General features: G+C 45.3%; 1 protein-coding gene and 1 long non-coding RNA gene across 8 annotated transcripts in view; one reads left to right on the top strand and one right to left on the bottom strand.

Annotated features, from left to right (window-relative positions):
• The window catches only part of LOC144762888 (uncharacterized), a 438,864-nt gene that overhangs the window by 158,185 nt on the left and 267,046 nt on the right, over positions 1–13,633 (top strand). The gene's annotated exons all lie outside the window — the stretch shown is intronic.
• The window catches only part of LOC144762887 (uncharacterized), a 258,891-nt gene that overhangs the window by 118,396 nt on the left and 126,862 nt on the right, over positions 1–13,633 (bottom strand). For all 7 annotated transcript variants that reach the window (XR_013596158.1, XM_078648184.1, XM_078648182.1 and 4 more), the window contains one exon: positions 11,068–12,558. Coding sequence is in view for 6 of the 7 variants with exons in the window: in XM_078648184.1 (XP_078504310.1) it covers positions 11,068–12,558 (1,491 nt within the window). In the remaining variant the exon portion in view is untranslated. The remainder of the gene's footprint in view (positions 1–11,067; positions 12,559–13,633) is intronic.

Genomic DNA, 13,633 nt, shown 5'->3' with positions numbered 1-13,633 from the left:
GTTTTTCAACTGCCCAGCACTTTGTGGGCAGTTGCCACGTTTAGGCTTGTGTTCTTGGCTGCCTGCGCAGCCTGCCTGACATTTGGACTACGGGCATTTGAGCCCTTGCAAGGCCAGTTGGCCTAGCGACTGCCACAGGGGGTGGCTTATGTAGTTTTGCGCAATTGTGTGGTTTTTCCTGCACCTCTGAATGTTTTTAGGCATCATGTATTTCTGCGCTATTGAGTTGTGTTCTGGCACCTCTGAATGTTTTTAGGCATCATGTGTCTTCCTTGTTCTTACACCTCTGAATGTTTTTATGCATCATATGTTTTTCCCTTACACCTCTGAATGTGTTTTTATGCATCATGTGTTTTCCTTCCCTACACCGCTGAATGTTGTGATGCATCATGTGTAATGTGTTCTTGCTTATACCCCTAAATGTATTTTATTCTTAGGTGGTTGTTCTTTTCAGTACAGATGGTCCTAGTGAGGTCCTGGTTCCCTGCGTGACATTCTCCTAAGGTGGTTAGGGTTGCATAGGTGGTACTTACCTATCACCAGTAGTTACTGGTTGTGTGCTATACTTGCTAATTTGTGCTACAGTGATTTTATATCCTATATTCTAAGTGCTAGAAGTGCTATTTCTAAAAGTGTTGATTCTGACAGTGGCCCATGTGGCCCTGTCCTGTACATAATCCCTTGTGAATATTGCCCGTTGGCACAATGTACATGTGTGACTTCTATCTGATGTGTTTTGACAATACAAAAGTTATTTTTATATAACCTTGTGTGGAGATCCTTTTGTGGTGTGCCTAGGATGTTGTTGCTTTTGTGTGCGTGCGCAAATGCTTTACACAGTGCCTCTGGGATAAGCCTGTCTGCTCGTGCCAAGCTACCAAGGGGGTGAGCAGGGGTTATCTTGGCGTGTGACTCCCTTGCCCTGACTAGAATGGTGGTTTCTGACTGGCTTTGGCGTCAGCCTTAGCCTACCAGAAATAGCCAGTTCTGACATTGTTGGACAGCGGTGAGGATTAGGACTTGTGTTTGCGCAGTACCACAGCGACAGCTGGCTACATTACAAAACTCTGCATTTTTTTTAGATAGTCACATGTTTGGGATTATTGTTTATGATTTTGTTTTTCCTCAAGAGTGTCATTTTCAAATGGTGTTCCTGCGCTTTATGTTTAGTGGCAGATGAGAGAAAATGACAGGGCGGGACGCCAGTAGAGGGGGAGGTTCCCATAGATAAGGAATCCCTTGCTGGGTCCAGTGCCCAATCCCTGTTCCTGTCCCTGTGTGGGTAGATGGAAGAGAGGGAGTGTGGAGGAGGAATGGCTTGCTCAGGAGGGTGGTTATCCCCTGAGTGTAGTGTTTGTGTCTGGATTCCCCGATATGGTAGGATCCAGTGGTGGCAGCTAAAATGTGACCAGTGCGTGAAGTCCCATTCCCAGTTCCCAGAGTATGGTGCCTGGTGCTCAGTAAGAGGGGTACAGGTAGAGAGTCAGGGGCAGTGAGGAACTGTCTCACCAGTCTGGAGGGGGAGTGTGTGGATGAGTGGTGTGTTGAACTGGAGGAGTTGGTGTGAGTTTTTTTTAAAGAAGCTTGCACGGGAGGTGTACCTCTGGTGGTGTGCCGGAGGTCCTGCAGAGGCACTGGACAAGAAGGTGGACGTCTGGCGGTGTGCTAGATGTCTTGCAGAGGCATTGGGAAGTGATTCTAAAAGTAGTGGCTTGTGTATCTGATGATCCTGTGTAGGGGAAGAGGTTCATGTGTAGCCCAGCTAGGTCCCAGTAGGATGGTAGGGGTGTAGGGGCTCACGTCCTTTCTCAGTGGAGGCGGAGTGAGTGTGGGACGGTGTGTCCCACGTTGGCCACAAACCGTGTCGCAGGGCCTGGAGGGTTCCCTAAGGCTGTACTTACAGGTCATTTGAGGAGGATCTTCCTGTGTCTAGAGGACGGGGAGTGTCTGTAACCAGAACTCCGGCGGTCATGGTGTTGGGCAGTACCGCTCCTAAGTGGAGGGTGCAGAAGTCCTGGTTCGCTGGGCATTTGACCGTCTAGAGTGCTTGACCATTTGTGGGGCCTCTGGAGGTCGTTCCCCGAGGAGGGGGGAGGCCAGGTTCAGGTTCAGCCTGACCTGGAGGGAAGGGCCTCCGTAAACAGTGTCCTGACCGGTTTTTGCTTCCAGGGGTACCGCTGCAAGGTGGGAGGGTGCAGAACTCTGGAAGGGGGTGCAGAGGGACGGTGTCCTTACCTCTGACCCAGGTGCAACCTGAGGGTTTAGATCCTAGGTTGGGAGATTAGGAATCTTCCAGGTCAAGAAGGAATCTCTGCCAAAGTAGATCAGCTGAAGAGACTGAGGGGGCTGCCCTTGCTGTGTGATCTGGGGCTCACCTGCAGTTTGTTGATTCCACCGAGGTAGAGGAAAGGGGACTTTGCTGTGTGCTGTGTCCCCCCACCTGCTTGAAGAGGGACTGTGCTGTGTGCTTTGTACCTCCAAAGTGAAATAGTTTCGAGATCCCAGGTGGTAGACCAGTTGAAGGAGTGAGGTCCTGATCTGGTGTCAGAGTTGTATTCTGGTGGGTGCTTCCCTGGGAGGGTGCGGAACCCCAGAAGTAGAGGTAGGGTGGGGCATTCTTGCCCGTGACCTCTGGTCAGCCTGAGGGTGTGGTCCCTAGGTTGAAGGATCAGTGGTAGTTGTCGCTACACTGAGAGGGAGAGTGGAGACTGGCTATTGTGTGCCATGGGTTACTGCCCCCCACTCTGTGAAGTGGTCAGGACCTGTGACATTTGGATGGCCTAGGGCCTGGTCCTGGCCGTGGATGACTAGAGAGTACCAGTGGGGTATCCTAGTTGTGCCAGAGAGCTCTTGTTGAGAGAAATCCATGTGGGTTCAGAGTGGCGCAAAACCGGAGGGTGTCCCTGCCGTGCGGGCCCGTGTCCGTGTTTTGTTGCCCAAAGCAGGGAAGCCCATCAGTGGAGTGATTGGTCTACCCTGCGTTTTGGCTGGAAGGGGGTTATGTTGGACCTGGCCCTTTTGGCAGGTTCACCCCGAAACTTTTTGCTTTTGCCTAGCATATTTCTGGAGCCTGGTGATTTTAGGCCTTTGCGCACTTTTTCACTGTGGTACAGTGTAAAGTGCGTGAGCTCTCTGTGTATGTGTGGTGAGTGACCTGCCCTCCCATAGGAATACATGGGGAATATGTGTGACCATGGTAGTTCCTGATGTGTGGGGAGTGCAGGGTCGAGTTTGGTATGTGCGAACTCGTGAGATCGAATGCTGCGTAATGATGTATGCGGCATGAATGTGTCTAGTGTGGAAGTGCCACTTCTAGACATGGGTGTGCGTGTGTAGTGAGTCTGCTGGCACGTGATTGGCTGGAGTCTGGCTCCAGGAGTGTGCCTGGGCCTGCTTGTGGATTGACTGTCTATTCTGAGGGTGATAGGGGCTGGGGAGCCCCGGGAGGTTGTCTGAGTCAGCCCTTGGTTGAATGACTGCATCTGCAACTAGAGTGGTGGGAGGAGATAGCACCTGGGAGTGAATAGGGCTGTGCCTGCCTGCCACAATGCTGGCTCCACCTCCTGCTGGGCGGCTGTCGCCTCTGCACCTCACACTGAAAGGAGTTCCCTATAACCAGTTGTAGCTGGTTCTCACACTGCCTGGACCCTGCTAGACAAAGGATTTTATGGTATAAAAAGGGGCTGTGTCCCCTTACAAGGTGTTCTTGTTTTTGACTTGAATCCTGCAGGGGCGTGCTGCTGCTTGGGCCCAGGGGAAGGCTTGCCTCCCTGGACCCTGCCCAGCCCCCGGATTGATGGAGGACTATGCCTTAGTCCTGGGACCCCTTTTTGCCTTTCTTTGCAGCCCCCCAGGACCTGTTGTAGCTGGAAGCGCTTGGTTTTACTTATAGCTCTGGGGAGTGCTGATTTGGCCCCTAAGCGCTTGGTAGCGCTTCATTTCTCCCCTAAAGCGCCTGGGAGCGCTTTTTATGTCCTGCTAGCGCTTGGGAGCACTGTTTTCCTATCCTAGAGCTGGGAACGCTGTAATTGCCTTCATAGCGCGTGGGAGCGCTTTGTTTGCTGGAGGCCGGTGCCCACCCGACATTTGCCCAGGATTGCGTGAGGAAACACGAGTGCCCACCTCGATCCAGTAATTTACAAGGAAAGCCGGTGCCCACCCGGCATTTGCTGCTTTGTCTACCGCCGGGCCGCCGCTCTGCCTGCGACGACACGGAAGTGGTTGGGCTGCCGGCCAATCGTAGCGCGGCCCCTGGAGAGACGGCCGTAAGTCCCACCCCTGCAGCCCGGAGAAGAGAGGAGCAGCGCAAAACCCGCAAGGAGCCCCCACCAGAGTAGCCCGGTAAGTGAGGAGGGCTAGGGGAGGCTCCGTGTGGCAGGGTGCCGCTGTCTTGAGCCCCTGAGAGGCTCACGCGGGCATTTCAGCAGAGCCGTGGGAGGCTCCAACGTCGGGCTGCACTTGTTCTCGAGCCCCCAGAGGGGGGGCTCCACCAACGCCCGACCTGTTCCTTTTCAAGCCCCGAGAGGCTCCACCCCGCTCCATTGTTTAGAAGAGCCCACGAGAAGGCTCCGGGGGCCATTTTAGTTAGAGGGGCGTTGGGGCACATTGCCGGTGCCCGCCCCCTCCTGCCTGCGAGGTACTTGTTTAGAGCCCGAGAGGCTCGAAATCGCCACAGTTGTTTGTAGAGCCCTGAGAGGGCTCCGGGGGCATAAGTGTGTTTCGGGTCCCCAGGAGGGGGACTCCCACGGCCTGGGGCATTCTTCGTTAGAGCCCAGAGAGGCTCACAGCCCCCATGGTTGTTTGCTCAAGCCTAGAGAGGCTCTTGAGGGCATTTTATATTTAGAGTCTAGAGGGACTCACCGCCCACATGATGTTTAGAGCCCAGTGAGGCTCTGGGGGTCACAAGTGTTTTGGCCCGCTTGTGTTCTTAAGCCCACGAGGCTCCAACGTTGGCATCATCAGTGTTTTTCAACTGCCCAGCACTTTGTGGGCAGTTGCCACTTTTAGACTTGTGTTCTGGGCTGCCTGCGCAGCCTGCCTGACATTTGGACTACGGGCATTTGAGCCCTTGCAAGGCCAGTTGGCCTAGGGACTACCACAGGTGGTGGCTTATGTAGTTTTGCGCAATTGTGTGGTTTTTCCTGCACCTCTGAATGTTTTTAGGCATCATGTGTTTCTGCGCTATTGAGTTGTGTTCTGGCACCTCTGAATGTTTTTATGCATCATGTGTTTTCTTCCCTTACACCTCTGAATGCGTTTTTATGCATCATGTGTTTTCCTTCCCTACACCGCTGAATGTGGTGATGCATCATGTGTAATGTGTTCTTGCTTATACCCCTAAATGTATTTTATTCTTAGGTGGTTGTTCTTTCCAGTACAGGTGGTCCTGGTGAGGTCCTGGTTCCCTGCGTGACATTCTTCTAAGGTGGTTAGGGTTGCATAGGTGGTACTTACCTGTTACCAGTAGTTACTGGTGGTGTGCTATACTTGCTAATTTGTGCTACAGTGATTTTATATCCTATATTCTAAGTTCTAGAAGTGCTATTTCTAAAAGTGTTGATTCTGACAGTGGCCCATGTGGCCCTGTCCTTTACATAATCCCTTGTGAATATTGCCCGTGCCAGTTGGCACAATGTACATGTGTGACTTCTATCTGATGTGTTTTGACAATACAAAAGTTATTTTTACATAACCTTGTGTGGAGTTCCTTTTGTGGTGTGCCTAGGATGTTGTTGCTGTTGTGTGCGTGCGCAAATGCTTTACACATTGCCTCCGGGATAAGCCTGTCTGCTCGTGCCAAGCTACCAAGGGGGTGAGCAGGGGTTATCTTGGCGTGTGACTCCCTTGCCCTGACTAGAATGGTGGTTTCTGCCTGGCTTTGGCGTCAGCCTTAGCCTACCAGAAATAGCCAGTTCTAACAGGAGGCATACTGGGTCGGGCTTTGTTTTGAGTTTTACGACTACTAGATGGCGATTAGCAAAAAGTTAAAATGATGATTGTGGGAAATGTTGCTTAATTGAAATGCTCCTTGTAATCTGGTTGTTTTTATGAGCAAGATAGATGGACGATCACAAGGCAGCAAAACACAGGACAATAAAATACATGAATCTAACAATTAGTGTAGTCACAGTGAGGATTGCATGTAGGACTGGGGTAACCACAGGAGCATGCTTTCCGCCGTACTATTTATTTATATTTTAGTGCTCTGTGAGATTTTCTCAAATGTCGATTAGGCATAGCACATATATCAGCCTTGTCCTGCATTATCCTTTGTGAGTTTCAGCACCCTATGTGTAGTAGACTAGTATTATAGGTCTCGCTGCTCAGCCAGAGTAGAATGTTGGTTCGTGGTTAGAATGGAGAGTTGGAATGCCGGAGTGTGAGTGTGAGGATCAGTTGAGGACGGGCTGAGCAGCAAGTGGGCTGCTCCTGGAGGGGTTCCATCTTGATACTTATCTTCCGAATAATAAAACATTCTACAAATGATACACCTCGGCTACTTTCCATCATTTCATCATATTTCATCTGGCGACGATCTGGAAGAACCTGTCTGTGATGTCTTAGCAGATGGAAACAGAAAACTGAAATTAACTAAGGTAAAGCATCTTTCTTGAAATAGTAACCTACGTAGTTAAGAACCTGACACCAAGGACCCCACCAGTGACCAACATCTGTCCCCCGCTGAAGTGTGTCAGGACTCGAGGCTTTTTATGCAACCTTTCTCTCCTACAGTTTGCCGGTTGCTGCCTTTAGATCTGTAAAGATACTGGACCTGCCCCTGCCAGTTCCTGGGTTATCGGTCGCTCTCTCATCAAACCAAGATCGGTATGAGAGAGAATCCATTAGATAAGGATATGCAATGCTCTAAGGAGTGTTCAACTGTCAAAGAGGACGGGCAGGCATGAAAACGATCTCCACGTTTTGTCAGCGTCCTGCTTTCCAACAAGCATTAGAAGAGATCGTCTAAATGTCAATTGGGAATTACTGTGTTTGTCAGCGTGAGCATCAAGCGCCATCTAGTGAGGCTGCCCAAGTACTTCACCTTGCTTTATACAAAAGTTTATTCGTCATTTTTTTCTTCATTTTCGTGACCTGTCCATGGTGAGGTGTTATTGCGGAGCCTCAGACTACAAGCTTGGTGACAACGTCTAATACAGGTCAGACTGTTTCAATTCATACTTGGTTGCTTTCAATATAAAAGATGGGCTCATTCTCAGCGCTGTGGGAATATTTAGCAGTTACTGGCGTAAATCATGCGACGTCACAAGAGTCTCTGCGTAATCCATCTCTGGAGTTTCACCGCTCCTATGACGTTGTGCGTGTTTGCAAGAGCACGCTCCTGCCGAGAGCCACCCGGACTAAGCGTCAAAAGACGTGATGCCATCTTGAATGAAGTTCCGTATCTTCTTGGTTTCATGATGTTTCATGGGTTTGTCTGCCACATCTTACAGTGCTTAAATGACGTTCTGCAACTCTGTTGTGAATTACGTGCTGCCATTTTGTAAATCTCGAGTGTCTCTATTTACTACACATCGCGGGAGCCGCTAGAAGTACCTGTGAAGAAGATTTGTCCTCAGATCTTCCATAACCCTTTACATGGAACTATTTCATTGACAAAGATCTTGGGTGAGAAGGTTCGCTCACCGGCGGTTATCCTGTTTCCTTTACTGTGTCATAGTTTTTAAAAAAAGAAAGAGAAAGGGGGGTCATTCTGCAAGTATTGTGTTGTCATTGTAACGGGGGTTTTTTAAAACAAGAAAATGAATTTGCCTGTGTTGCGCTTACAGCAACACCGAGATTTGTAGCTTCCTTTTTAAAAAAAAATACATTCTGCTATGTTGCACTTACAGCAACACCAAGCTTTGAAGTTTTTTCATTCTTTCTTCACATACATTGTCACTTTTAACTGTTTAAGAATAATCATTTAATATGCTAGTGAAGATTTATGCTTGTATTTATCTAGGACTGTAATGTGTTTGAGAATTAGTATGTAATAGGAAGGGTACTATAGTCTTTATTTTAAGTCATGTGTTATACGTTATATACACTGTATTCTATACTATCTTTAACTAATACTTTAATTGAGTGTTTTGCTTATGGAGAATGCATTTAAAGAGAGCTTTATATGTTATTGATTTGGCCAATCTAGATATTATCAATGCACTAAGCTTAGACTGTTATTTTCGGGGGTAGTTGTGTATTAGAGCTGATCTCACTTGTTTTTATGCTTCAGTGTGGGTGATGCGCACACCTTTTTACACTGATTTCTCCCAATACACTTTTGTGCCTAATGTAAGTATAGATTGTTTGCCTGCAGTGTGATTATTAATGTATACACTGGTTCATAACGTGTAATTTTCTTCTCTTAGCTAGTTAATCTGTCACAAGTTTCCTAATGGGAATTTTCATTAGTTTAGGTTTATGTATAAATAGCCTTCTAAATTCAGTCAGTAACAGAATTTTCATGGTACGCATTCATTGCCCGTGTCATTTCACTTATACTGGAAATGCCACATAAATTATTAATGTACGGTATTTAATTTAACTGCATGATTATTATTTTGTTTTATTTAGGTACACATTGTAATAACCTTCGTCTAAGTGGTCTTCCATTGGTTTGTGGATTTTCCACCTATTTTTGGCATTATTGTGTATCGCTCACAATGCTTCCTTTTCATGTTTAGTTAGGGGGTTGACATTTATTCTTGTGTACAGTGATATCCACTTTTGCGTGGATAGGTCACTTTGTGATATTCACTTGTACGTGCAGATATCACCTGCTGTATCTCGACTTTTTTCTTTAATTGACTGGATTTATTTATCCATTGTGTGTAGATTCTACGGCTTCTGTAATTATGTGACAGTGTGTGGTTTTATTCTTTTGGTTCTGGTACATGTTTCCACACCTTGCCTTGTCACGTTGAACTTATTTTATGGTTCAACAGGGTGCAGTTTTCACCCTTCTTAATATATATTTTTTTCTCTCTCAGTCTTTGTTATATGCTTATGAATTGCATACTATGTCTTTTGCTCTTAATCAATGTATTTTCTTTTACGAATTATTGCTTGTTTCTTTTCCTTCACATTCTGTGTTAGCCATGTTACACCTATGTTGATTCATATTGTTACTGTACTTACAGAATTCTTTTGTTCCTGTTTAAAAGGGGGAATGTGCTGTAGTGGACTAGTATTGCAGATCTTGCTGCTCAGCCAGAGTAGAATGTTGGTGCGTGGTTAGGATGGAGAGTTGGAATGCCGGAGTGTGAGTGTGAGGATCAGTTGAGGACGGGCTGAGCAGCAAGTGGGCTGCTTCTGGTGGGGTTTCCCCTTGATACTTATCTTCTGAATAATAAAGTATTCTACATATGATACACCTCGGCTACTTTCCATCATTTCATCATATTTCACTATGACAGTATTCAGCAAGACTTTATCTTAATATAAACATGAAAACAACATAAACTGTGACCTTTGGGTGTCTTAAGAGCGATGAAGGTGGATGAGTATTGGTATCTGGGTCCACCCACCCTCACCACTTTTGAGTCACCTAGAATTAACCTCACCTCAGCTTCTCGACATGAAAGGTATGCCTGCCAATGGTCTGAAGAGTGAATTTAGAAAAAGTATAGCAGAAAGCTGTACCTGCATTCTAGCTAGACTTTGTAATTGATGTCTCCTCTATTGTGGTTAATCGAACTTCTACTAGCTCTTTACGGCATCCTTGTTATATTCACCGTTGGGTAACAATATATTGTGATGAAATAACTGCAAATATTGAACTGTTAGCAATAGATGCCCCTTTACTTTTGTCTATACTTTTGTCATTACAACTGTCTGTCAGCATGGGGGATCCAGTTATTATGTTGACCAGGATTTATTATGTAAATGGAGTGACCTAAGACTTAAACTCCCTGGTGATATATTAGCAAAATTGTTTCCTTACGGTTTTTTATTTTGGCCATCTCCCAATACTTCATGTTAAAGGACCTTTGCTAAACCTGCTGGTGCATAAGATGGTATGGAGCTTCTGTAGTTGTAACACCACAACTCATTTCATATTCCACTGTGAAGTACTAGTTAAACTACAGCATCTGTTATTCCATTCCTTAAAAACTTGGGGCCAGATGTATCAATGCTTTTTGCATTCGCAAACAGGTATATTCGCAGAATCTGGCTGTCTGCGAACTCACATTTTTTTTTTCGATGCAGCAAACGTAATTTTGCAATTCAGTAACCTGTTACCGAATCGCAAAATGGGTGTGCGATTCGGTATTAGGAAGGGGTGTGTTTAGGGCGTCCCTTCCTAATACCGAATCGCATCGGTATGTATGAATGTTTTGTGACCGCAATTGCGGTCGCAAAACATTCGCACTTTATCACCTACTTCAAGTAGGTGGTAACCCATTCGCAAATGGGATGGGGTCTCCAAGGGACCCCTTCCCCTTTTTGAATGTTTGTAAAACCATTTTTAAGAGCAGGCAGTGGGCCCACAGACCAGTGCCTGCTCTTAAACAATTTAAAGAAAACTTTTCATTTTTCATTTTGTAAAGCATCTAATTTTCCTTTAAGGAAAATGGGCTGCTTTACAAAAAAAAAGATTGCTTTATTGAAAAGCAATCACGGACATGGTGTGGTGGTCTGCTGATTTCAGCAGGCCACCATCCCTGTGGATTTTGCGATTCCTAGGGGGTCGCAAATTGCGTCCTACCTCATTAATATTCATGAGGTAGGTCATTTGCGACCCCATAGGAATCACAAAAGGTGTACTATACACCTTCATGCATTGCATTTTGCGATTTCCTAATTGCAAATCCATGTGATTTGCAATTACGGAATCGCAAAATGCTATCTACATACATCTGGCCCTTGGTGCCTATTGACGACTGCACTAAGACTAATCTTTTCCTGCACTCAAATATTCTATACTGGTGTAAATCTATAAATAAAAAATCGACAGAATTTAGGAGTATGTGCTAAATCCGTGGTAATGTGTTCTTTTTACATGAGTAGGGTTTAATTTAGACTGCAAGCAAACTTTTACAATTATAAAAAATAAAAATAAATCACCTTCAAAGAGGATACTTGCAAGTGGGATCTTTCTGGAACTGGTGTTTTTGGGGCCATTTTTAAACAAAATCCATCAGTCAGGTCTTCGTGTGAATCTTTCACTTCTCGTTCCTTTAAGTTCAAGCAAGCTCCTTCCTTAGAAGACTGCGGTAGGCTTTGGCTGGAATGACTATCTGCTATATTAGCAAGGTCACACATTGTGTTGGGTGTGTCTTTCAAAGGCTCCTGTTTCTCGATGACTTGAGGCAAAGTGCCCTCTGTACTTGTGGTCAGGTATTTCAGATCTAACCCATCCCGTAAGCTATGAGCAACTTCACCATTTTCATTACTAACAGATTTTTCAAAGGAGTTACAATGATTGTTTTCTGGTTGGTACTTGCATGCAGTACTAGTGTTTGTGCCTTTGAATTTAGGTTCATAGTCAGTATCTGGAAACGTGTCTTCTTTTAGAAGATACAATGATGAAACATTACCTGTGACTTCAGGACCTACTTCATTTCTTTTGAGGTTACCTTGAGCTGCACAAGTGTGCAACGGTTCATGAATTGCATGGTCTTTAGGAGTTAAGTTATTGCAAAGTGAGAATCCCTGCTTGTTATTTACAGGAGTGCAAGGTTTTCCAACCACTGCTCTTCTTGGTTTTACAATGGGACCACAACGTTTATCAGTGGCATATTTGTTTGTGTCTTCAACAGGTGATGGTGGTGGCCTTATGTTACCTTTTACTATGCTACTGAGTGAGCTGGGATCATCTTTTGGATAGTACTCACTACCTTCTACTATTCTGCTTTCTTGTTTGCATGCAGTGCTTGTTAGAATGCCCATGTGATTATCTTCTTGGTTAACTGGTTTATTCACGATCTGTTGTATTGTAGTCTTGACAGAGTCAGACAAGCTTTGATCATGGCCACCTTTGGGCCCCTTGAGGTTTTTAGAGCAAGACCAGGGTGCATCCGGACAGCCCACTAAAGGAATAATAGGTTTTGAAGAAGCTATGCCACTAGATTTGGACATTAGAAGTTTAGGGTGGCTTTTTATTTTGTTCACATCAGGCATTTTTCTCAGTTTCCTCTTTTTTAATAAATCTTCCTTTGCTAAGCTCTGTTCCAGTTCTTCGACCTCAATTCTCTCCCTCTGCAGTTCCGCCAAAAAAGATAGTCTGTCCTTTGTTTGGTGAAGAAAAGATTTGTTGTCTTTCACTTTCCCTGTTTGTTCAAGCTCACGGAGTTGTTCAATTTTCAGATTTTCATCCCAAATTTTCATCTCAATGGCATAGAGCTCCTTAAGTTCCACAAACAACTTGCTGGAGTGTTGCGGTTTTGGAGCTACTCGGTTGACTTCAGAGAGCATGCATCCTGGCCCTACCGGTGCATGATCCTTATCCATAAATGAATCATTGAAATAATTCACACTTTCTGGCTGGATCCCATCAGACCATATTTCTTCAATTCCAATGACTCCAGCATTAGACAGTTCTTTTGGTGACATCGCCTAAAATGAAAAAAAAGGGAATCTTTTAAATTTCCTTGACCACTTGTTGATTACACTCTCCCAAATACTCTCCAAAATGCCTATTTACAGCTTATTCTTTACAGGTACTTTCCAGTAGGTCATCTTACAGCATTCTGTAGTCTTAAGTCTTGATTATATGCACAATTTATGTTACATTACATTTGTCAACCAGAAAATCTCTCATCTGCATATGCAGAAATACAAAGAACCCTGTGCAATTCTGAAGCAAAAGTGGAGGGACTGCATGCAGCAGTCTCCAACCATTTTCTGTTCAACAGAATACTCCGCAAAATGCACTGACTGTAGTAAAAAAGGTAAATGCAGGGAAGGGTCCCCCCATCTGAATTGAACAGTTCAATAATTAAGAGAAAAGCTCTCCACCCGGCATATACTCATAGATTCAATATCCTGTGCAGAATAAACTCTAATATCGGGGAGTGGGAGTCTAGGCTTTCAGCACTAGCTCCAGTGCTTTGGAAAGTCCTACCAACAAAGCTCTGTCCACTCAAAAATCAAATTTGTTTCCACCAAGCTTTTAAAACTCATATATTGAGACAAGCTTATTAGCAGCAAAACACAGCATAGCTATGACTTCTAACAGTACACTGGAGTTTGCAGCTAATTTTGGTAAATCCCGCCAATTTTTGCCACATGACAGGAAGTATTTAGTGTACTGCCATGAACAATTTGGGAGACGTAAACATAACGAAGATGACCAGAGTTTTACTCTGTACCGTAATTACTTGTTTAAAAAAACGAGGGGACAGCCCTAAAGTGTTTAGTCGGTGGGGTTGCCTAATGCTGAGCATGCTAAATACTATGGCTGCAGAGGGCCAGATGTACGACCATTCTTTGCGGCCCGTTTGTGACGGCAAAAAAGGGTCCAGGCATGTAAAAACGTAATTTTGCGTCACTGACTCTCAAAATAGCATTTGCAACTCGCTATTAGGAAGGGGCGTCCCTTCCTAATAGCGAGTCTCAATGCAATGTACTATTTTTTTGCGACTGCATTTGTGGCCACAAAACACTCGCAGTTTACCACCTACTTGAAGTA

The sequence above is a fragment of the Lissotriton helveticus genome, chromosome 6 (assembly GCF_964261635.1).
Source record: "Lissotriton helveticus chromosome 6, aLisHel1.1, whole genome shotgun sequence".
In the NCBI taxonomy this organism is placed as follows: Eukaryota; Metazoa; Chordata; class Amphibia; order Caudata; family Salamandridae; genus Lissotriton; species Lissotriton helveticus.
Note: the sequence above shows the minus strand (reverse complement) of the source record. Positions and strands in the feature narration are given on the sequence as shown.